General features: G+C 45.5%; 3 protein-coding genes across 4 annotated transcripts; all 3 read right to left on the reverse strand.

Annotated features, from left to right (window-relative positions):
• Positions 1-3,142: 3,142 nt before the first annotated feature.
• On the reverse strand, positions 3,143-5,742 carry LOC141933600 (natriuretic peptides A). The gene is made up of 3 exons (XM_074848393.1): positions 5,529-5,742; positions 3,667-3,952; positions 3,143-3,420 (listed from the first exon to the last, which is right to left on the reverse strand). Exons 1-3 carry the CDS (start codon positions 5,646-5,648, stop codon positions 3,404-3,406), a joined length of 423 nt encoding a protein of 140 aa, XP_074704494.1. The 5' UTR covers positions 5,649-5,742; the 3' UTR covers positions 3,143-3,403.
• A 4,417-nt stretch (positions 5,743-10,159) lies between these two features.
• Positions 10,160-11,164, reverse strand: LOC141933518 (natriuretic peptides A-like). 2 transcript variants are annotated; one of them, XM_074848254.1, is made up of 3 exons: positions 10,857-11,131; positions 10,452-10,746; positions 10,160-10,311 (listed from the first exon to the last, which is right to left on the reverse strand). In XM_074848254.1, exons 1-3 carry the CDS (start codon positions 10,965-10,967, stop codon positions 10,286-10,288), a joined length of 432 nt encoding a protein of 143 aa, XP_074704355.1. In that variant the 5' UTR covers positions 10,968-11,131; the 3' UTR covers positions 10,160-10,285. The 2 variants fall into 2 exon arrangements, with proteins under 2 accessions (XP_074704355.1, XP_074704354.1); XM_074848253.1 differs by having other exon boundaries at positions 10,160-10,746; positions 10,857-11,164.
• A 4,458-nt stretch (positions 11,165-15,622) lies between these two features.
• On the reverse strand, positions 15,623-17,769 carry LOC141933601 (C-type natriuretic peptide 1-like). The gene is made up of 3 exons (XM_074848394.1): positions 17,638-17,769; positions 16,217-16,534; positions 15,623-15,777 (listed from the first exon to the last, which is right to left on the reverse strand). Exons 1-2 carry the CDS (start codon positions 17,734-17,736, stop codon positions 16,229-16,231), a joined length of 405 nt encoding a protein of 134 aa, XP_074704495.1. The 5' UTR covers positions 17,737-17,769; the 3' UTR covers positions 15,623-15,777; positions 16,217-16,228.
• Positions 17,770-23,914: the final 6,145 nt, after the last annotated feature.

A 23,914-nucleotide genomic window follows, 5' to 3' on the forward strand; every position in this document is an offset into this window, starting at 1 on the left:
TATAGAACTGAAGATTAATATATCTTCAGTTCATGGCCCTCACAAGAGTCTGGTACTACTTCTTTCTTCTCCTGTCCAATCCCATATTTTCCTCCAAAACGTCCTCCTAGGATTAGTTTTCAAAATTTACAGGCATCGAAGGTGGATCCTTCCACCTTCATTTAGACATGGGTCTGTGCAGAACTGGCTACTGCTGGAAGAGAGCAGGGCCTAGTTAAAAGAAATACCTGTATCCTTCCGTGGGTAATGTGCAACTGTGCAAATCCACTGCAGTGACAGCAGAAGCAGAAGAAATAAAAGGCTGTCAGGTTAGCACCGGATGTGTATATGGGACAACAGGACTGTCCTTTGAATCTCTGAGCCATGAACACAAGTCCAAGTTGCTGCAAAGTAAGGTAGAGCACGAATGTGTAATCCATCCCATGCTGTGGTAACTGCCTTTTCTTCCCCTGCTGACCTTTGGTGAAGAAAAGAACTGTGGCACTTGCCATTGGTACTGCTGGGTCACAGGGTATATGGCTGTTCTGTGAAACAGATGATAAATTAATTCACTTGCTAGCTTGCTCCAGGATCCTTCATTTCTGCACCTACAGGCTGAAATTCCTGGCTTCCCTTAAAGCAAGTTCCTGGTGGAGCCTTTTATGTTTTCTGTATTCACCCTCTTGGTCACAGTCTTTCTGTACCCTCTTCAGAAGGCAATCAGTACAGCTCTGGAGAGACATTTAGCTTTCAGATGTCCTTGCTGTCTCCATAAACAGTGGGTTGCTTTTGTGTGAGTGCTTATTTGGGACTGGCTGCTCCCAAGACAGTTCCCTGCTCTCTCTGATCCAGCTCACACAGGACCAGTGGTAGCTTTGCTTGTCCTTGGAGGTGATACTCTTTGCCTCTAGAGCCGATCAGTGCTAAGTTTCTCTCATTCAGCTTTTCCAAGTGCTCATTTCTGTGTGCAGTCCTATTCTGACCTGACTGTGAGATTTCCCTGGGGGAGCTTTACAGCTCAGTGTGTTTATGGGAATAGCAGTAAAAATCCAGCCAAGCCACAGAGATGCTTTTTTCCTAGATTGCTTACTCTCAATTAGGTTCTCCCAGACCGCAGGGTCTATTAAAATACTGTCTGCAAGCCAATACAGACTTGTTCCACCAGGAACTGGCTTGCTGTTAATACTGGACCCACCTGGCTTTGGGCCAGGCAGCACCAACTCTTCTTGCCATTTTTAGCACGTTCCACTGAACTCATTAGTGTTTTGTGCCTTGAGGGGCTGACAGGGAGGGACAATTTACAGTGTCTATGCAAGTTTTGCTTGACTGGGTAAAATTCAGCTCCAGCAAGGGCTGTTATTGCTAGAGTACGAGGATTGTTTTTACTTTCCTTTATAGCAGCACATGGGAAGTCAGGCTGTTGTCCATCCTACTGTGGAGGGATCCACCTGAGCATTCCTGTCTTGCTGCAGCAGGGAACTGCTGACTGCAGGGGTGTGTTTGGAAAGCCTGTTTGAGAAGACAAAGCCACGTTGTCCCCACAAAGGCTCCCCAGAGGATGACTTAATGCCACCTCAATTTGTGAAACCGTCTCTGAGTAAATGCAAAGTCACTGTAGCTTTTTGCTGCAGAGATGTCTCGTGGTAGCGGCTGGGAGTCTTGACCTGGGAATCGGTTCTCCTGCCAGGGAAACCTACATGGGCACTATTGCACAGAGTATTTTAACTTTGGCTGGTGCTGCTGGAAGGAGAGGCTCTGACATGTGATTTGTATCACACTAGGTGTTGTTTCCCCTTGAAGTGGAGCAAAATGATTGCCTCAGAGTAGGCTTCTGCTCTTCTTCCCTGGGGAAGAATCACAAGGCCCAGCGTGGCAGGGACATGCAGGTGCCTCTCAGTGTCAGCAGTGTAGGGAGTGACTGGGAGGGCAGCTTGTCAGAAATGTGATGTGTGACATAAACCCTGTTACAGTGGCACAGCAGCCCTAGCTGTGAACAGGCATGTGCAGGAGTGCTGTGCCATTCAGCACTCAGACTTACAGTTTCACAGTAGCTATGGTTCCTGAGAGCTGTTGTCAGCAACTGTCACAGCTCTGGCACATCTGCCTCCCCGTAGCCTATCTTGACCAAGTATTGTTCCTCTCTGTGGGCACATATGTATAAGCAAAGTCAGAATTAGACTTCTGCAGCTGAGTGTATCCTGGTGCCGATGTGTTCTTAGGCCCTGACCGAGCTTGTCGGGGTGCTCAAGTAATGGATGCTAGGAACGAGACCCAAAATTAGATGCTCAAAATAACGCAGTTTCTAGCGGTACGTGCAATCACAGGACAGTTGTGTTGAGCCTGGACTCAATGCCATTGCTGTGGCTGATGGGAATCCAAGCTATTTGGTCCCTGGAGTGCTAACTGTATGTGGTCTTGGCAATATAACTCTATTTGGAGAGGGGGAGAATGTGTTTTGGGCCAAATTCAGATCAAAGGTGTGAAATCTCGCTACAAAGGCTTAAATGAAACCTTTATCAGACTTGCAGTGTTCCCGTTAACCATGTTTAGAACAACTTTATGAGGGGCCATTTCCAGAAAGTGATAAATGTTTTGTACAAGCTGCTTTGTAATTGGAGTGATCCCATCTGCCCTCACATGAGAAATACCATGGTAGGATTCAAGCCCACCGAGGATCCATCAGGGAACACTGGGGATCAGCACCTCAGCCACATGCACAGTGAGACAAGACACAGTTAATGATGTATCTTTCTGTTGATGCTCATAACCTTTATTTGCTCAGTGCTAGAAAGCATATACAATGAATTCCCTTTCCTCCCTCTGGTTATCTTGAAACTTGTGGAGTGTTACAATTTTTCTTATTTCTTTTCATGTAAAACTTGCTTATGTGAGGGATTTGTGGCAGTTCCCTTGACTGAATAATCTATACCAGCAAAAGGACTCTCTTGTTACTGAAACCCTGTCTATAGGAGGACTCATGTTGGTCTTTCTATGTTGAGCAAGCTTTTTTTCCTGCTAATCTGTTATAATTCCTTAGTGCAGAGGAAAAAACTCTAGTGAAAAACTCATTTTTGTTTCTACCAAGTTCATACTTTCTCCATCTTGTGTAAGTTAGATCCAGCCTTGTGGGTACCAGAGTACCAATAAAACATAGGCTTTTGACTTCAGGAAAATGCAAGAAATTTTATTGCAACAGACAGGAGAGAGGTCCAGCATAGATGTCTAATGTGTTAGTTTTATTTAAAGATGGTCTCTTGGTGCTAGAGTAAGAAATGTTCTTTAAAAAACATCAAATAAATAAATAAATAAATAAATAAAAATAGGAATAACTTTCTGTTGAAGAGCTTAGAAAGCATCTGGCTTTCATCTTGGGAGGAACGGGTACTGTAAAGCATTCTTCAGAGTAGGGTATAGGGATGTTGTCCTAATTCTTCCTGGAACCTGCAAGCCAAACATGAAATAAATGTTATGAGAATCTGTTTCTCTCTCAGTATAGGCCACCATTGTCAGCAATGCTTTTACCTACCAAATAAATAGACACAGGGTTTCTTTTGAAAGACCAACGCTAGTTTAAATATTAGGCTAAAATGAATTCCTTTCTCAAACTGTGTTTTATTAAAGACTGAAATGAGAACCTACTCCTCGTCACATGACACAATTCAGCAAAATGGCTTAGGTGGGACTCACCATTGCAACCCATTCCACTCAGGGAGCCGATTCTATCAATTCTCCTCCCGAAGCAACCAGAATCTCTCATCATCCTGGGCATCTGCAGCCCCCTCAGTCTCTTGAGGAAGGGGTCCCTGTAGGACAGAGGAGTGCTGGGTGCTAGCCTGGGTTCAGCCTTCTGGTCATCATTGTCATCTATGAGTTCTGGTGGGATTTCCTCCTGGGTTTTGGGTTCTTGCAGGTCAGGATTGGACTCCAGGGCTTCAATCATTGCAAATTTATCCTCCAGTCTCTCTAGCAGAGCCTACAAGAGAAGAATTGTTTTCATGAAACTCCTAGTTTTGTGGTCATTTGCTAGCTCTTCCAGTCACCCAGTTCTGCATTCATCAATGGTCCCATAGCCAGCCCTAGGGAGACTCTCAGGTTGGATCCCATGGTTGCTGGTGGTGCTTGAGCTCTGTCCTCTGCAGTAAATCCCTGTTCACCTGAATTCCCCCTATGGGTAGCTCTAGATAAGAGCTGAATGAAGCTGCTCGCCACCAAAGTGCGTCTTACTGACAAGGTTAGAAGAGCTCTTGGCAGAGAAAAAAAGCAAGGTCTGAGTTGCACAGGGAGATACTACTCACCCCACCAATAGTACACAATCTCAAAGTACCTCTGAATCCTTAGTCCACTCCCATGTTCTCAGAAGTTGCCTGCAATGCTGCTTGCCAGCAGTTGGCTTTTCTTTTTTTTTGTCTCAGACCATCTGCTTGCTTGTCCCCCCTGGCTATTTCAGTGGACATCCCTTGGAGAAGCTTTCACTAATCTCTGCCCCAGGAGTTACAGGATTGCTGCTCCTTAAAGTAACATATATCTCCCTGAACATACCTGTATGCTAAATTTATGTCTGCTATGTGACTTATTCCTGGGTACCATTCTCTATAATTTTTAAAGCTTTGTGTGACAGGGATCAGATAACCTCCTCAAGGGCCACTCAACCAATTAGAGGAATCTAATTGTCCATCTCAAGAAGTAGAGTGGAGTGAGCCTTATGGCTTGCTTAACAGTGAATGCATTTGGAAGCCACTCTTCTCAGCTAACTGCTGGAAACAGCCCAGACACATGGGGCAGTTTTAGCTTTGGCTCACACTGTCCTAATCATCTTAGGGAGTTTGTTCTCAGGGTCTTTTCCTGTGAGAAGCTGGTCACTGGTACCAGTCCAAGGAAAGGTTTGAGCTTTCAGACTTCATCTTGCAAGACTGAGTCTTAAGCTTGTATTGTGCTGCAACAATGGATGTTCTCTATCATTCATTAAAATTTGCATCTGGTAATTTCATAGCTGTAGAATCTTTTTTGGATGAGTCACACTAACTGATCATACTATTCCTCCATCAGCTTTTCTAAAAGTTTGACTTTGGGTGCTCCACTTTACCTCCTCATCTCCCATCCACATTCAGCCAGTTCTCTTAAATCCACAAAGCTAGAGCCGTATGGCTGTCCTGCTTCCCTGTTCCTGCCATTTAGTGGGATAAACAGGGGCCCACCTGAAAGTTTTCTGTTTGTTCTTATAGAGCTACTTTGATGATTTTTTCCCTTTCTGGGACTCTGCTCCCAAGAAGGTGGATCTCTAAGAGAAAAAGAACTGAAAACCCAACGTGGACATCCCACAACATCAGAATTTTGATTCCCACTGCTACCTAGAAGCTCAAGTGAACCCAGCATGGGGGGATATTGCTCTATAGAGCTTCTCTGAACCCCTGTGAAGAACTGAGACATTGTTCCCCAGCATGTGATCACCAATGTGGCTATCTGATCATGCAGAAGAAAGGCAAAAACACCACCTTACACTCTGCTAAGCACCCCAAAAATTTAACCTTGCAAAAGGAGAGAGTCCTCACCTCCATGCTGGCCAGTTCTTTGGCAGGGCTGAGGTTGTAGATGGGGTTGGCTCTGCTGGACTGGAGTTGGATGAGCAGCAGCAGGAGGAAGCCACAGGAAAATGAGCCTTTAGTGTCCATGGCGCTGGGTTCGTTGGGAGTAGGGAAGTTCAAGCTGTTTCTCCTGAGATGTCTCTTCAGGTCTCTCTCTTCCTTGTCCTATCCTCTCTCTTCCAAAGTTTGTCTTTTATACTCTTTGGGTGTGATCTCTGCTTCCTAGGTTATCAGTGGAATTATCTGGGGCACATTCCAGTCCCACTGCAGGCACGCAGCTCCATCAAGGGAAGATTCCCTTTATTAGCTGTCATTAGGCAGCAGCTGCTGTTGCTGAGGAATGTATGTCACAAGTCAGTGATTTCATGTCACTCCCCCTCCTCTTGATACCAGGCGCTGTGATTACATAGTCCAGTTGGAAATTCTTAGCAATTTTCTTTCAAGAGACCCCTATGGTCAGATTTACAGAGATGGGAAACAACCCTGAAACTGCTCTAAACTCCACTCAGTTAGAAGCTTTCCATGGGGAAATTAAGTTTTATAGGGAAGACAGTAGGCTTTTCGGATGAGTATTTGGTGGAGAGTAAAGGCTGAAGATAAATCTACTTTTAGGACACCTAGAGCATCGTGCACACTTTCCTTCTATATATGGAATATGCACAGCCACTGCATACCATGGAGTGTGCTGAAAATCCCAGGTTTGGGCCACTTCTCTTTTCCCATTGCTGTTGAGGTGATATCACCATTGAGACTTTGTATCTGTATGCTGCCAACAACAGAGGCGCCCCGATCTGCACCTCAATATGGATAATAACTTCTAGACGTGACTCTGCAGGGACGGCGAGTACCTCCAGCCCCCCACGACAACTGAATTCGGCACCATTGAAAAATGCTAGTTTTTATTAACAGCTAAGTGTTTAAATCAATGGGATTTCTTTAAACATCGATGGTAAGGCTTGATCCTCCGTCAATAAAATTTAAAGAAGAGATGGTCAGATTCAGGAATAATCTTGTACCGTCATACAAGAAAACAACTTGCTTGATGAGGACTTTAGATAGATGGCTTTCGGTGTTATTCAGCAGAAGTATCAGAATCGGGCCCCAAGGAAGAATGAATGTATTTGTGTATATGTGTGTTTTGGGAAGGGTTAAAATGAAATATTTAGTTTAATATATTAAAAACAAGAAGTATTTATTTTTTAAAAATAAATTTTCTTTCTTCTTTTTAAAAAAGTTTCTTTGAGAGCTGAAGTTTTCAAGTTTAACTAAAAACTGCCTATGCTTGAGAAATTACAAAACTGTAGATTCGCTGCCAATTCCTCTTCCAGCACTGTCTTTGTGCATATAGTGCAACTAAAAATTGATCTTTTTTACAGAACTGCAGGAGAGTTCTAAATCATGAAGCATATTGCTTATCCCTCATTTTCCTAACATTTCTTGTTATTCTAAATTGAAAGAAGAATGAATATATGAACAAGTTGTCAGTCTAGTAATAATTTGTTGACTTTGAATACAAATGTAGATCTTGAAAGAATCTCCTGAGTACAGTTTCTAAATAATAATACAGCAATAAAATATTTCTCAATTCTTAAATGTCTTAACACGGTGTTTGTGTACAAACATGTGCACACACTGTTCACATGATCAGCTACCAAAATTATACTAGAAAGGACATTCTCAAGGTTGTGAAGTCAAGCTCAAATGCTACTTTTTCCTAATATAGTCCCAAGTCAGCCCAACTCTGCATTCATTCTGATGAAGCCTTTTCTTATAAGAGCACTCCCTCTTATTCCCCAATGCTTTCTTTTTTCAGTACGTGGAGGCAATACTTGTTTTTTGTATTATTGTGTGTCCCAATGCATTCTTATTTTGTGCTATTAAGAAAGAACTAAGATCCTGATAGCTTTTTTTAAATTTATTTAACACTCCATACTGCAGTGTCTGTATAATTCAGTAATTAATTACAAGTATTCTCTTACTGCTGCTCTTGGGTGTGTATGTGTGTGTTTGTGCCAGGGGATAACTTCATTTTGTAAACCTACAAAGTGTGAGAAGATAAACCAGAATTATTCATTAGTATTGAGTGTTCAATTTAAGATAACTAGGATCTGTTATTGGGGTTTTTTTTGTTTCTTTCCTTTCACACACTCCCCCACCCACTAAGTGCTGTCTCTGTGCAAAAACATTCTGTCGCTTGATCTGAGTTTTACCTGAGCTCAGCACATCTGTAAAGCAACCCCTGGGGCACAAACCCAGCAGCAAGAAACCGAACAACACAGTATCAGTCACAGCTGTGAAGTATTTAGCTTTGAGTGACCTGTCCCTGTGAAACAATCTAATCCAGGATTGTATTCAATAACCTAGACCCAGAGATACTCCTTTCTTTTACTGGTTTGTTCCATTTCCATCTTCTGTATTTCACAGCAGATAAATGAGATTCAGGGGCCTGACTTCAGTCTTGACAACACTTTCTAAGACAGAGAGATTTCTGTGCACTGTTTCATGTACATAGATAGGATAAAATGGCTGTCACAGTAGGTATTGTATTTTCAAAGCCAAATTTTGCTCTCTATTATCCATTTCACAGTCCTGCCAAAGCAAATGCAGTGTGAAATGTCAGAACTCAGCTCACTGTTTTTGAAGCTATAAAGCTCGCTTGTTTGTTTGCTCGGGGTGTCTCAGTATCATCACCCTGGCAAGATTAATATGAACTTGAGGCTTTATAACCCAGCAATGGATAGTCAAGACCCAGACATTGCCCATGCTCAGCTGACCATTTGGCCAGTAAAACCCCTGTTGGGAGCCTTAACAGGACAGCAGGTTCTTACAAAAAGCATACTGTGACCAGTTTTAGGGTTGGGAAGTTGGCCCATTTCCCCAGCATCCCAGGGTACGGGATGGGAGGTGTGGGGACGTGAGGCTGCATTAGAAAGCAGCACCGGTTGCTCAGAGCAGAGAGGGAGAACTCCAAGGGTTCTGCTGGCACCCCTGTGTGTGGATCCCTGCGAGGAGGAGGATGGTACATGGACTTTGCTCAGCTGAGGGCGACACTGCTCCTTCCCCAGCAGGATGGTGAGATGTCCTTGTTTTTCAGCCCCGTAAGGACTGCAAGCCTAGGGGCTGATGTCGTGGGGATGCCTTCTGCTGTTGCATCTGTCCTAACCGATGCCCCTGCCTGCTGCACATCCTTCCAGTCATCTCCATTCTCCTATTGCTGGTTTGCAGCTGGAGAGTGCTGGAGTGGAGTGAGAGACTTGTCTCACCATTGTCCGCTCCGCTGGGGATTTATGAATCTAAGTCACTTGTCTCCCTCAGCTGAGTGGGACGTGACAAGTGTGAGCTGATTGTAAAGAGCCTCGGTAGTCCTGTTCTGAGGAAGAGGCTGGATTTGGATTCCTTTCATCTCCCAGTGACTAAACCCTTTGTCAAGACTACGCCGTACCCCACCCGAGCTCTTTCCCTGCCTCACAAATTCATTAGATTAAGAAGGAAATGAAGAGACAAGGCGATCAGTGCAGGAAGCAAAAGGGAAATGTAACAGTGTCCGGTGCAGGACATGCAGCACCAAGATCACAGGACAGGCCACTCTGCAATTAAGATAGTTAATTGGTGCCTCACTTTTTCCATGGGGGAGGAAACTTATTTTCACCCCAAACATGGATTGTTTCTCCCGCTGATGGGGGTATATTCTCCCTGTGGTGTGGTTGCCCCTTCCCGTGCTGGACTCTCCAGGCTCAGTGCGGGCAGGAGGGGCCCTGCCTCTCTCGGTTCCTTCGGAGCGGGGTGTTTGGCAGCGCCTTGAGCCTTTCTGCCTGCTTGGGGCTGCCTGTGCTTCACAGCCCTGCCTTGAGAGGCCGGAGGGGCTTTGCGTGACCCCCGGGCAGAGGAGCGAGGGGGCTTTGCTGAAGCCGAGTGACATGAGCTCGGGGCGGAGCAGTGCTGCGAGCTGCGCTGGGGCGGGGGAGCCGGGCTTGGCTGCACTGCGGGCCCGGGGAGGGGGATGCCGAGCCCCGGGCAGGCGGGGGGACGCGGGGGGAGCCCGACGGGACTAGCGGGGCGACTGGCGTCTGTCCCGGGTCCTGAACGCGTCTCGGCCCCTCGCCCGCCCCGGCAGCCGTTCAGCAGCCGCGGTCAAGTGTATTTTTAAAGCGATGTAGCCGCTCTGTCCTTAGTGGCACCCCGTGCCAACCCTGGCACTGACCCAGCGGCTTAGCCCAGGGGACAAGGGCGCGTGTGGGACTACCTGGATCTAACCCCAAGCCCAGAGCCCACCTCCTGGGAGGATTCCCAGCTAGTGGCGGTGAAGCTGTCGGGAAAGGCATCCCAGCTCGCTGCCACGGTCCCAGAGCTGGCCCCGGTGCCGGACAGAGCCTCTTCAATGCAGCCTGGAGGGTCAATGATCATTATCCTGGAAGGATGTAACCACCATCCTTCTGCTGCGACCCTCCGGCAAAGGCTTGTCCACACCGGGCGGGATGCCCTGGTCGGGACCGGGACCGAGCCCTTACGGCAGAGGGAGAAGAGCTCTCTGGAGGGGGTTTCTGTGTCTTCTGACGTGTGCTACGCCGTGACCGAAAAAACACCCACAAAAGGCAATGCAGGCTTTGTACTAAAGTTTATTGCTCCATACCCCACCCCCGCGGGGGCTCCGGGGGCAGTCTGGCTGGCTGGCTGCTGGCCGCCGGCCGGGAGGTTCGGGAAGCGCTTGGGGGCCGGTCCCGGCTTCAGCTTCTCCCTCTCCTCCAGAAACCTGGGAGAAAAGGGCAGAGAACTGCTGGGGGAGCCGCTCCGGGGCTTTCCACCGGGGACAGCGGCCGCTCTCAGCGGCTGCCTCGGCCTCCTCCGCGTCCCTGCGCCGCGGGGTGCCCCGGGCTCTGACCCGGGACCTACGGGCTTTGTACTGGTTGCATCCCAGCCCCGTCTGCGCGCCGATCCTCTCCATCCTCATCCCAAAGCAGCCGGAGAAGTGCCTCCGTCTGTAGGCGGAGAGGAGGCTCCTCCACTGGCTCTGCCCCTCCGCCGGCTGGGGAGGGCTGGGCGCCGGCAGCGGGGCCCCCGCCGGGCCGCTCTCCGCCCCCGGGAGGTCCCACTCGGAGCCGCCGTCCTCAGCCCCGGCCACCAGCTCGTCCTCCGGGCCCGGTTCCCCTTCCTCCTCCCGCAGCTGTCCCAGCGCCTCCAGGAGGTCCTGGAGAGGAAAGGAGAGGGGAGGAGGGGCGGGGGGGACAGGGAGCTCCGCTCCTGCCCGCTTCGCCCCGGCGGGACGGGTGCGGGTGGCCGCCCCGGGAGCCCCAATACCTGCAGGGACCGCAGCTCCGCACCGTGCTCGCCGCCGGCCGGCTGCGCTCCTGCCCACGGCAGGACGAGCAGCAGCAGCGAGGCCCCGCAGCAGAGAACCGGGAGCTGCATCCTATCCTATCCTATCCTATCCTATCCTATCCTATCCTATCCTATCCTATCCTATCCTATCCTATCCTATCCTATCCTATCCTATCCTATCCTAACCCAGCTCGGCACCGTGATGCTGCTTTGCCTCTCATGGATACCTCTCCTTATATCCCCACTCTGTGCCTGGAGGGAGCTCAGCTGCCTCCTTCCAGATCCCCGCAGGAGCCAGAGTGCCACACTCTGCCCCCCGGCTTTGATAAGGGAACTGGTTACAACTGGCCCTACAGGTGACCCTCCAGGAGAGGGGGGTCCCCTGAGTGCAGCAACTCCTCCAGAGTCATATCCTCCCCTCCCGGCAGCACTCATTTTCCCAGTGATTTCCCCCCCCTCCACTCTCCATCACTGTTAGGTAGGAGTTGATGCAGTGAAAGGACCTTGCCCTTTCTGCCTGTTTGCTCTGCCTCACATCTGCAGACACACAGGAGCTGTGAGCTGGCCCAAGCAGGGGGTTGATTTCCCATCCAAGGGGATGAGGGATGGATCATTTCTCCTCTATGGGGGAGAGAAGTGGGGGGAATCAGAAATTTTCCTCTGTTGCAGCAGCTCCCAACAGCTTTTTCTTTTTGTGCTATGTGAATAGATCATGTCCTGAGATTCAGGTTTAGGAGTTTTTCCTTCCTTGCAATTTTATGTGATGATGGTTCTTGACTTCCTCCAGCACTGTCTGCAAACCCTTCCCTCTATAGCAAGAGGCACTAACCTTTTAGCAGCCTAAGTCTGCCTCGAGCAATGGTATAGCTGACCACTTTGCTATAAACGTTACTTGCTCTCCAGGCATGCCTTGACTACAGCAGGGAATCACTCACCACCCCCTCCTCACATCCCACCATCTTTCCCATAAATGATGGTGTGTTCTGTCCCCCACAACTTGGGTTGGAGTGACAAATTCCTATGGCACAAATGTGCTTTCCAGAAAGCCCAGGGGCCTTGCCCAACTAAAGAGATTTTGTAGATCTTTGGATTTATGGTCCCCAGATAAAAGTTTCTGAATTACCAATTCTCAGAGCTTTACAGCAGTTTCTTATTAACTTGCAGTAAAACTGTCAGCATCTCTCCTATGTGAGTATACATCAATACAATTTCCACTGATCCCAGGGTGCAAATCAAGAGGATGCTGTTAGATCCTTACAGAATGAGAGGTAGAACCCATAATATCCAGTGGGTAGAGCAGCAGACAGGGTCCTTTCAGTCACCACCTGGGTAATATTAAAGCAATTACACTAAGTCTCTGCCTTCTGCCTTCCTCATTTGCTTAGCCAGTACACTCATAAATCTCTCTGATTTCACTTGATATGCAGTGATTTCTGCTTGGGCCCTTATTTCGGAGATTGTCCCAAAGCTCAGCAAAGCCAAAGAAAACCTTTCCTCTGAGTTCAGAGGGTTTTAAACCAAGCTGTTGTAGACTTACCACTGCTGGGTGCTGTACGAACAAGCAACAACATGTTTCTACATCTCCTTCCCCCATTTTATTGTGCTTCTGTTCCACAAATCTACCTACAACTGACATAATTTATCTTAGATTGGAACCAAACTAGCAACATCAGCTGGTGTGGGACAATGATCTCTGCATCCAGCAGTCCTAACAGTTGGCAGGTGGCTTTGTTTAAAGCATCAGAGCAAAGAAGAGTCTGACAGAGAAATGAGGTGTGTGTTTTGAAAGTATGATATATGAATGAAGGAAGCTCGATTCAGGTGGGAGTGTTATGTTGATTCAGAATAAGAGCAGATAGCTAAGGTGAGGATGTGCATCATCCTCAATTTTGTGTGTAGTAAAGACAGACAGGAGTGGAAAGGGATAAAGTAGTGAGGGTGTGTAGGAGCTGTGTGATGTCAAAAGGAAGTAAATACAATTTATCCCTCTAATACTAAACTAGGCAGACTTGAGTCTTGGATGAGACTAAATCTTGACTGCTGCCCAACATCACTTATAAACAGGTACCCCAAAAGCAGACACATTTGAGAAATATATCTGTGTGTTTCTTTCTCTGTAGGAGTAGTTTTATTGCAGGCTCTTCTCCTTGGCAACTTCTGTAATCCTAGTCTGTAAATTCATGCACTGCTACTTAGTGGAGATGGAAATGACACAGCTAGAGATGAGCTTCCCCCATCTGACTGGCATGCTAACTTCAAAGGTTAGCTTTGATTATTTAAATGCTAATAGAACTCAGCAAATTATCTAAAGTACAAACACACCTGGTTTCAGTCCTCAGGATCTAATTATGGAGCCTTTTATGTGAAATAAATTGTGCTTCCTTTCTGAAAAGTGGCTTTTTAAAATGTTCACACAAAATGCCAGGTGATGGGATAGCACCTTACCAGCTCAGCCTCATTGGAATTGGAGCTCTTATTTGTTTCTTATTCATCTTCTTAGGATTCTGTTCACAAGTGCTCACAACTCAGTCTTCAACCTCCTCTGACCTCTGTTATTTGATCTGCAAATAATTTCAATGACCCACAGTTTATGTTAGTGTAGCTGAGTTTGGAAGAAGGCTAAGGATGTTCAGGAAACAAATTCCAGTAGCATTTACCCTTCATTGGATTTTCAGTGAAATTTCAACATCAGGAAGTTTTTATGCCTATGAGAATGTGCCTGCTCCTAGGGTTACTGAGAGCTGGGAGCAAGCTATCAGACCCAGGATTACTAGGAAGGAGGCTATAACCTTCCCATTAGCACCAACTGTCACAAAACACCAGCTCTTCATTGTTTGACACCCTAATGTCCACGGGCTGTGGGAATTAACCTTTCCACCATATAGGTTGCACCTGGGCCAGCCCTGGGGCTAGTATACCTGAGGAGGGACTCTATTTAAGAAAGCTGGATGCTTCCTATCAAGTTTCCACAAGTAAGCATGTCTGCTTCTTAGTGTAAGTTGTGTACTGGGGGAAAAGAAGTGAAAAATCTCTTTCTGACTGTATGAAGATGTGTTAAGTTAGAATTATGAATTAGAAATCTCTTTGCTCATGTTTGAGCAGAGGTCTTTGTATGATGGGAGCTACAGCAAGGGAGAGTGTATCTGTTTTGCCTGATAAGACTCCAGACCTCCAGGAGAATTTGCCCATGAATTACTGTGCAGAAAACAGAGAAGCTGTTGGTAGTTTGTGCTCGGGGATAGTATCTCCATTAACAAAACATTCTGTGCTTTCTGGTCTCTGATAGTCTGCTCTTAAGTATTGAAATATAAGTTTATGAGCTTGTTGTACTGATGTCCTTCCTAGAGCAAGTCTGTGGCATCAGGGTGGAAGCTACATATTGAAAATAGCATGAGAGAAGAACAAAGCTTTCTCTAGTTTGGCTCTGAATAGCTCTGCAATGGGTCCTGGATCACCTTCATTCTAGGGGAATTGGGGTTAGAAGGAGCAGAACCAAATCATAAAGTTTAAGTGAGTGAGGCAGGCCCAGAAACTGGACTTCTAGCTGCTCTGTGCAAACAGGCTTTCTCAGTGAGAACTGAACTGCCAGAGATTCAGAGCACGTGCAGCTAGAGGGTTGCTGATGAACTTGCTTTGCATACATATTTGTGCTCCATGTTGCAGTTTACATCAAAGGGTCCTGTTAGGAATAGGCTTATTACCAGAATACTTTCTTCTAGGAGCATCTCTCTTGTGGGCAAGAAAATGGGAGGAGTACAACTGGGTAGCCCATCTGTCCAATCCAAGCAAAAGGCTGGAAGTGAACAGCTGTGCCTTCATTTGTGACTGTCACTGTGGACGTTGGTGTGAGCAGCCTCACTGATTTCCATGCAGCTGCTTGCAGAGTTCAGCTCTCATTAGCATCAGGATAGCACAGTCATGATCTTGGCAAACCAGCCTTCATACAGAATTCCTTTGGCTCAGGATGTTTGCCAAGTAACTATTCTCTGATTTATTCATAGTTAGATTCAGTGAATACTTTGCTTAAAAAATAGAATGGTCAGATACATTTCTTGTATAATCTTGACTGACTTTTTTTTGTTCAAAAAATGCTTTGCAATATCTGGATCTGCCTATGGAAGAGTAGGGCGCCCTTGAACTTTCTTCAGATAAAAAAAAATGCTACCTTTTTTGGACAAGGTGAGATATACTATTAAGAAACAGTTGTTTTCCTCTGTCAGTGGCAGATCCAAATGCAGAGTAACAGCTTTCTACTGATGTCAGCTAAGACAGCTTCCCTTTTAGTTCAGGTTGTGATGGGCAAAGACTTGGGGCTTGGTGTCCTGGTTTCTGATAGCTCTTCTATGAAGATGGCTATGTCAGTCTTGATCCTGTTATATTTATGTTCTTTTGGTAAAAAGAAGGGCTTGTTTGATTGTGTGTTTGTTTTGGTTTTTTTCCTTTTTAAGAGCAGCTAAAAAGTCCTTTTTATCAGAAAGCAACCCTCTGAAATGCTTCTGAATTCTAGTGGATTGTGTCTACCTGCAAACTGAGGCACTGTTTTAGTTTCAGGAATGATACATGAAAGAATCACAACAAAGGCTTGAAGCAAATTCACCAAATTATGAAAAACAGTTTATTATCTGTGACATAATGAGACTTGTTTATTTATACATTTAGTACACAAACAATACAAATGGTTTTTTGTAAGTAAATTTCAGATAGATGTTCACAAACTATTACTCCGATACAAATAGGCAGTACAGCAATGGTGTATTTCACTAGCCCAGTAATTCAGGGGAGAGGTGGGGTGCAATTTGCTCAGTACGTCATGTAGTAGATGGATTGGTGGAGCCAATGTGAATAAGGGCTGAATATCTTGCTGAAAGGCAACAGGTCCTTTGACACCTCAAAGTCAGTCCTGTCAAGAAAGCAGAGAAATAAAAAAAGAGAAGTGGACAGGATTTCATGCATGGAAATTAACTGATTTCTTACTGTTCTAGGGCCAGGTTCAGCTCCACTGTTCTATTCAGAGTTTCTTTGGATTGATACAAGCGTTCCTGGGGGACTGGTGAAAACCTCTCTGACCTGGCTTCTGTGACAAGATGAAATGCTTACAGCTGACTTGGAGGAAGGACTGAAAGCAGGTAAAGCAGAGATGTGGCATTCACAGGTTTTAAGTGCATATCTGATAACAGTGAATTCTGAGGAGGGTAAAATTAGTAAAACATGTTTGCGATAGGAGGGTGAAAGTTACTTTAAGGCACCATTTTCTTAAAGCTGAATTAAATCTGCTCTTCTGCATATTTATGCAAATTATACACAAACACACAGACCACCTTCCTCTGGCTTTCTCTTACCATAGTAAGCAGTTAGCATCCCAGTCCACTCAGTGACCCAATTCGGTCCAGCTTGACACCAAAACAGCCCCTGGAGAGGCCCTTTTTGCTTCTGGCTCGGTATCTACGGGGTAAACTTAGGAGGTCACTGAAGAACCTCTGGACAGCACTGTCATCCATGGACATGCCCTCAGGCTGGTCCCTGTTGTTTCCGGTCCACTGGAATTCAGCGTCTTGCTGATCAAAGGCACCTGTTGGGATCATGTTGTCTTGCTCATGGGCCCTCTCTTCTGAGACCAGGGGATGTTCCAGGTCCTCATCTAACAGTTTGGACAGACTCTGAAAAAGGGAAAGGTGGAGAGTGAGGAAAAGAGAGGAAAAGGAGGGGTTCTAGGAACTCTGTCATTATTTTTGTATAAGCCATGCTCAGTGCTAAGTTTGGAGAAACTTATTTTGAACCTTTATCAAAAGATGAAAGTACTGAACTGATTTCTGAAGCTGATGATGGTTATCCTTAGTTTCTTGTGGCTCACCAAGCTGCTCTGAGCTAACGCTGTATGCTCTCTCAAAATGCCCTAAGGCTCTGTGTTGTTACTGTATTCTATAGTTCTGAGCTGACAAACTGCTACTTAAATCTTTCCTGGATCTGGGGTATGGGATAAATTGTGGAAGACTATGTCAAGAGTGAACAAGGAATAAGAAAAAATGGTTGATACCTTGGAATAATAAGAGAAGTGATGCAATGACAAGACACGTGCTGAAATTGGTGCTAGAAGGATTATATATTTCTTTACAGATTGGGAGGAGGTTACTTCATATTTGGGAATACCAGATCCCTAGTCAGGTAGCTGAAATGTGTTTTCCTAGTGACTTGGAATTCCTGCACACACAAATACACACACATATACACAGACACAAATACACATACGCGCACTTTCTCTTTCTCGTGTTCTACCTCTGGGACTTGCAAGCAGGGACTGCATTACTGCACTGCTGAGCTGAGGAGGAGATCGTGCAGGTTCAGCCCATTAATTCCCTTTTCAGCTTAAACCAGGGGCTTCAGGGAGGAGCATGCAGGCGACTGCTCTAGGGCTCTAGTTTGAAATCCTTCCAGAAAAATTCCTTTTACTCCAAAAGTTTATTGCCTCACTCAGTCACAGGATGACCCTAAATCTGCAATCCCCAAATTGACCCCACAGGAGGAAACGTTCTCCTTTCAATTGCCTCATGTGATCAGAAATTTAAATCCAGTAATCAATTACTTTAGTTTCCCTCCATTTAATAACTCTGTGTCTGCCCACCTCATGGTTCCTGCTGTCATGATCTGTTTAAGTGTCTCCTATTGCTTTAGCTGGGGTTGGAAGAAACGGAGAGAATGGAAGTGTCTAAGTCCTAAAGAAGCATCAGCTTCCTTCAGTTCTGTCGAGCAGCCAGTCACTTACCTGTAAGCTGGAAATGGGCCTGGCCCTTGCCTGGTTTTGACTGACAATAAGCAGCAGAAGGAATCCAGGGCAGAAAAGAAGTTTCAGGTTCATCTTCATGTTTTGTTGTCTCTGATTCCTCCTTCCCTTGAGTCTCTCCAGTTCAGTGTTGCTCTGTGTCTCCAGCTACCAGCCTTTATATCTTCCTCCAACCCCTCCCAAGTCTACCTTTAGAGTTCCTGCCAGTGCAAGGATTGGTTTGAGGTTCTGATCTGTTTTCATTCTCCCAGGAGGAGGAGGGAGGAAATAGTTCTCTTTTCTGATGGTGAATAGAAGGAGCATTTTACACTTAGGCAATGCAGCATCATTCTGTTGCTGTGACTCTGAAGGTCTCTGCAGCCTGCTGTCTTGGTGCCACTTACATATGTCAGTTTGCTTAGCTCAGTGTTCCTTGGGTTGAATGCTCAACCTTTCCTTTCCATCCAAAGAAAAATAATTGTGAGAAAAGTATAAAGTGAGGCAGGAAGCAAATTGTATCCACTGCACATTCATCTGTCATCCTTTGTCACCGTGAAGTACAAAATCAGAGGAACAGCTGTCTCATAAAACAAGCTAAGAACACAGTGTTATGACCTAACACAATAATATGGCATTAGTAACCTATGAGACAAAAGAGTGTGATTTGGAGACGGGAAATCCAAGTCCTAAAAATCTGACAAGTTGCATTAATTACTGGCCTGAGTGACAGGGACTGTGGCTGAACCCAGGCTGACATGCACAGAAAGCTTCTACATAGCTTAAGTTGAGGAAGAAATTCCTCTTTTTCCCCGGATCCAGCTTAAAACACTTCCTCTATGTGTTCTTTCTCAGTTTATCATACACAATTTGTATTAAAACTGAAATTAGTCTGAAAGGAAGTGCAGCTCCAACATCTTTCTTACCAGATGTAGAGTTACAGGGACATTAAAAAGCTGCAAGATCGGAATGTGTGTCTGGTGGGTTTTTTGGCTGTGTGGGGTTTTTTTAATGAATTGAAGCACTGGCTTCAAACAAAATTAATTCTGAGAAATGTTAGGGGGAGCAGAAGAAACTGTATCAGTTCTTAACCAGGGTCTTGAGGGTATTTAAATCACTGCTGTTGGCCAAACCTCCCTCTACTGTAAAAGCACCTGGAAAATGTGTGGGTGCCCTGATGAAGATGTATGTAGATAACTGATTCTCCAAACCCCCCATCTGTTCTGAGGATTTTTTTACTAGGTTCCATACCAAGAAATGACCCTTTTTCTGTTTTGGGGCCAGTGGGGAAGAGCAGCAATAAAATCTGTTGTGTGTTTTGTAGGGGCTTGAAATTTGGCCCCACTGAAAAATGGAAATGTTCTTGAGTATGCATTAATACATCTTGATCTTTCACTGCATTTTTTCACACATGTCATGCAGAAAGTTAAAGGCCATTAAGCTGGATCTATATGGAGGAAATGGAAATGAAGGACCATCTGACACTTTTCATCTGGTCTTTGAGGTCTTGGTACTGAAAGCTTGGAAAAAATAATTCTGTGATGTGCCAGCAGGTTTAACATTTTCAGTGGTTTTTTTAATCTGCAGATCAGTTTAAGACATGACTGTTATGAGTCTCTAGAAATGGGTATTCTGGGGAGGCCGCTTATAAACGTCCATCTATGACAGAAAGGGAGGTCTGATGTTACTATATTGTTGGGGTTTTTTTTTTGTTAATGTTGATTAAAACCACACGTGATCTGAATCTTATTAGAAAATGAAATTATCATTTCAGAGGTTTGAGGTGTGTACTTTGCAGTGTAACAAGACAGTAAGAGAAGATCGGGGCAGTTTCAGGCTCATCTCTTCTCTGAAAAAGTCTAGGGTTGTTTTGTTGGTTTGATTGGCTTGTCACAAGTCTGCATATACACGGATGATAAATCTTCTTGACCTCAAGATATCTGAACTTGTTTTGGAGGACTTCTGTGTTGTCTCTCTGGTAACTGTTGGAAATATATTCACTAGCACAGTCGTTATGACAATGTTGGTAAAATCAGAATAATTAAGGTTGGAAAGGACTTTCTGGAGGTCTGTGGTACAATCTCGTGTTAAAAGCAGAACGAACTTAGATCACATTACTCAGTGCCTTGTCAAGTGGAGTTTTGAAAATCTTCAAGAAACAATGATTTCCTAGTATCTAGTTGGAATTTTCCTTGTTTCAACTTGCATTGCAGCTGGATGCTATCCATAAGCAGAACAAAAGGATGTTCCATCTCCCAGAACAATGACACTCAATGTGAGTGCATTTCAGAGTGCTGCCTAACCTAGACAGCGAGGACAGCTTCAGACTGTCTAGTGAACAGCTGGCTTCAAATTAGATTTAGTGCAGTGGAAAGAAGTAGGCAGAAACAGAAAGCCATCCAGCAAAAGTCTCTACTTTACGTTCTGGATCTTCCCAGGGGTAGGAGTAGCATCGAAACTCAAGTGTCTGAACAGTCACGGCAGTTTTGGAAATTGCCATTGGGGTGGTGCAGTTAAGATAGAGACTTCAACAACAAACTTCAGTCTATCAGAAGGAAGGAACTCCTGAGGACAGTAGAAAATATTTGGGAGACAAGAAATGGCTTTGTTCCCATTTCTGAAGTGATTTGAGTGTTCTGTTGTATGGCAAATCCTCCATATGGGGTGGAAGGAAGTATCAAGAAGGCAGCAGGTTGGCATGTGTTGCTCATCTCCAACAGTAAATTGTTTCCTAGCTTACTGAGAGATTTATCCTGTACCAGCAGAGATCTTATTTCTTGCTAAAAGAGTAGGGTTAGGGCATACTGTTCCTCTGGGGATATATCTGCCTCATCTCTACAGGCTGCTGTGAGGAAGCCGAGCTCTGAAGTTGATAGCATGTGGCATGCCTAGATAGGTACCATTAGAGCAGTGCTGCAGTAACTCATTATCCTCCTCCTTCCTAGCTCAGTGACCCCTTTCAGCCTCCCTCTCTTTCCCAGTTGCTCAGGCCAGCATTTCCTGGCTCGCTGCAGCTGGCTGAAAGGGCAGTGACGCTTTTGTCAAAGTGAGATCACCAAGTCCTTGATGGAAGCTGGCACCAGAGGCCCCTCATTATGAGACATTAACATTTAGCTGCGGTATCCAAGCGTTTTCCTGGTTGTCCCCCTCCCTTGCCCTCTCCCAAGTGATCTAGCGGCTGAGCTGAGGCAGGGTTCAGTGCACAGCATCATCATGAGCCCAGGCTTGGCTGGTAATTACCCAGCTGCAGGTGCTCTGCTTGCTTTTCTGGCACTTCTTTGCCTTCACCTTAAGTTATGTGCTGACAGCAAGGCCCTGTTGCAGGAGGGGGTGCAGAGGGATCTGCAGCAGCAGTTCTCTCTGCAGAAAAGGGACTTGGCACAGAGACTGTTAAGCTCACTTACCTGCTGTAAAGCTGACGTCTGTCTGCTGGATCTGCATGTCCAGAGGAGAATTTAGTCCCTACCTCAGGGCTAGCTGGGACTATGTACTGGGAGGAGCTGTGATCTCCTAGTGTCAGTGACAGCCCACCTGTGGGGAATAAACCCAACCTTTGCTATCGGTGATGCAGAAGGAGCTTTTCTTGTGGGCTGGTCATCCCACTGTGGGCTCCTCTTCCTGTCCAACACCACCTTCTGTGGGACTGTAAAGGCCTCTAAGAGGATAGATTCAGTGCTGTTGCCACTCTTCTCTGGGGTCCCAAGAATGCATTTTGCCTTTGCCTGATCTGTTCTGCTCTCACTAATGCTCAATGACCTCTTTAATAGGGGTGAAGAGGTGATATTTTCCTCTGTAGCCCTTTGGGACAAGAAGGGGCCTAGGCCACCTGAGGACAAGGAGGGCAGCAGGCTGACATTTAGTAGCAGGTCGTAGGTGGTTCTGGAGCATTGGATTTTGATGGCAAAATTTTAATATTAGGTTTGTTAGGCACATTTATCACATTCTGCTGACGCTAATGAAGCCCAGCAGGGAAGCAGCAGTGAGGGAGGGGATGAAATAGCTGGAAATTGTGCTCAGTCCTAGTCAAATGGCTGTCTCAGTATGCTCTGTGGCTCACTGCTGTTTGCTGGAAGAGGAGTTGAGCCCAATTCTGATCTCTGCTGCAGCAGGGGTGGAAACAAAGAAGCCACATGGGACTTCTGTATCTGGCCTGTAGCAGCCATGATCAGTGTGACTTCTCTCATTATCCCCCGGTGCTGGCACTTGGATGGCATTAGGGAGAAAAACACAAGATCCACTGGTTCATTGGTGGGTGTTCTGGTGCCCTTTCAATGATTCATCTCCCAAAGGAGCTTTTTCTTCATGCATGAGGGCATTTTTAGGTTAGTGCTGTGTGGTTTGATGCTAAAGATCCCTGACTTTGCGCTAGTCTTGCTACAATAACAATATTCCTGTAATTTTTTTTGACGTTTAGAGGCAAGCTGCTTTTCCCAAGGTACCTTAAGCACAGAGTCCCACTGCCTGGGGTTCACCACTCCAGCAAATGGTATCCTCAGCTCTCAAAGGAAAAAGTGGAGAGGGAATGGATCAAGTTATAGATGTAAATAATAGTTGCAGAGCAGGGTAAAGCAGAGGAAATGTGAAAACTGCTGGAGAGCTGGTATGTAAAACACAGATGCCTTTTACAGGCTGTAGTACTGGAGAAGATTCTCAGATTAATCATGGCAGGATGATGGGAAGAAAGAAGGGACTTTGTATTAGACAAGTGTGAGAAGCAAGCAGGGAATGAATGCTAGGCAAACATTGTAGGATCAGCTGAAACAAAATTGAGACACTTGAAGACCCTAGTAAAATGGATCCTGAAACAAATAGGAAACAAGCTGAGGTGTTCGGAGCAATAGCACAAGACTTCTGGTTGGTGCCTGGTGAGAGGTAGAGGCTTAAAGAAGTACTCTGTTCCATAAATCTTCACCTGAAATTCTATTTTTGGCTAAGCTTCATCTCTAGCAAGACAAACAGCATCTTGTTGTTCAGCTGTTTTGGAAAGGCAGGAATGTCTACACAGGTAAGTTATAGGTATTCACACTGCAACTGAAAACATGGATTAGCTTTGCATGGTTTTAAACCATGTAGGTCTTTTTAGTCCTGTCGCAGCCAGTCTTGCTTCCCCCCCAGTCTTTACGTTGGTCCTCAGAAATTCTTAGGCTGATCTTGCGCTAAGCTGTTCAGAATCCAAGTCTTTCATTTTGTGTTCTATTGGATACCTTTGGTATTTGAACTGAAGTTTAATTGGTCTACATATCATTACCTTATTATAGAAAGATTGGACTTTCAGTGGGAGCTAGGTCAGGCCTCAGTTTATAAAATTGTTTGTATAGCGAAGCATACAGCTAATTAGCAGCTGAAAGCAGAAAGGCTGCTATGTTAGTCGGCATATCTGCATCTATGAACTCATAACCTCTGACAGGATGAGGAAAGAGAACCATTCCTGGGCAGCATTGAGATTACATATCCCCAGTTGTTTTGGGCTGAGGGAGATTTCCCCAGCAAAACAAAGTCATTCCTGTGAGATCCCACCTAGCCTCTTTACTTGAGGTTGGCTGCCGTTGTCGTTACTGAGGTGTGTGGTGACCTCTTCTGGAGAATAGAGAATATGCCTCCAAGTTCGGTTAGAACAAATTCTGGTTTAAATATCCAGAAAACAGATCGGACACTGTGGGAGGTTTTGATAAAACGGACCACTTCAATCTTTGATTCAAGAACATGGTAAGTACAGTGCGAGAATGAGCTGAGTGGCTGTTTTGCAGGGTTTAGACTCTGGTAGCCGTGTAAGTATGTGTCAGTGGTTCTGTCTTGGGAAGGCACATGGTATGAGTATGATACATGAATGCGTGTGCATGATATTTAAAAGTTTGTGTGTACAGCAGAGTGTCAGATGTTCTGTGGGTGGCTAAGTTTAGATCCACCACTAGATGTGTTGATCTGGACTCTTATAATGGGTTTTGCAGAATGTGAGTTTCTGTAAGAAGAGATGGGAGTGGGGAGGACATATCTTAAGCATTTTGTCTGGGGTAACATTTGCCAGGTTTTTCTTTGCAAACTAGCACATCCTGGAACAGCTCGGAGCAGTGTCAAGAGCGTCCATTGATCTAGAATGTTTGCTAGCCAAGAAGCCAAATAAAGGGGCAAGAGGTCACACTATCCCATTGTGCTATTTATTGCTGCATGCCATTTGTCAGTATAGAGCCTGCAGAAGGAGAAGCCATTTCTAGAAATGGCTAAACAGCTACAGGAATGAAATGGCATCTGTCCTAGAAGTTCCTGTGGTTGTTTACTTCCCCTC

The sequence above is a fragment of the Strix aluco genome, chromosome 22 (genome assembly GCF_031877795.1).
Source record: "Strix aluco isolate bStrAlu1 chromosome 22, bStrAlu1.hap1, whole genome shotgun sequence".
NCBI lineage: Eukaryota > Metazoa > Chordata > Aves > Strigiformes > Strigidae > Strix > Strix aluco.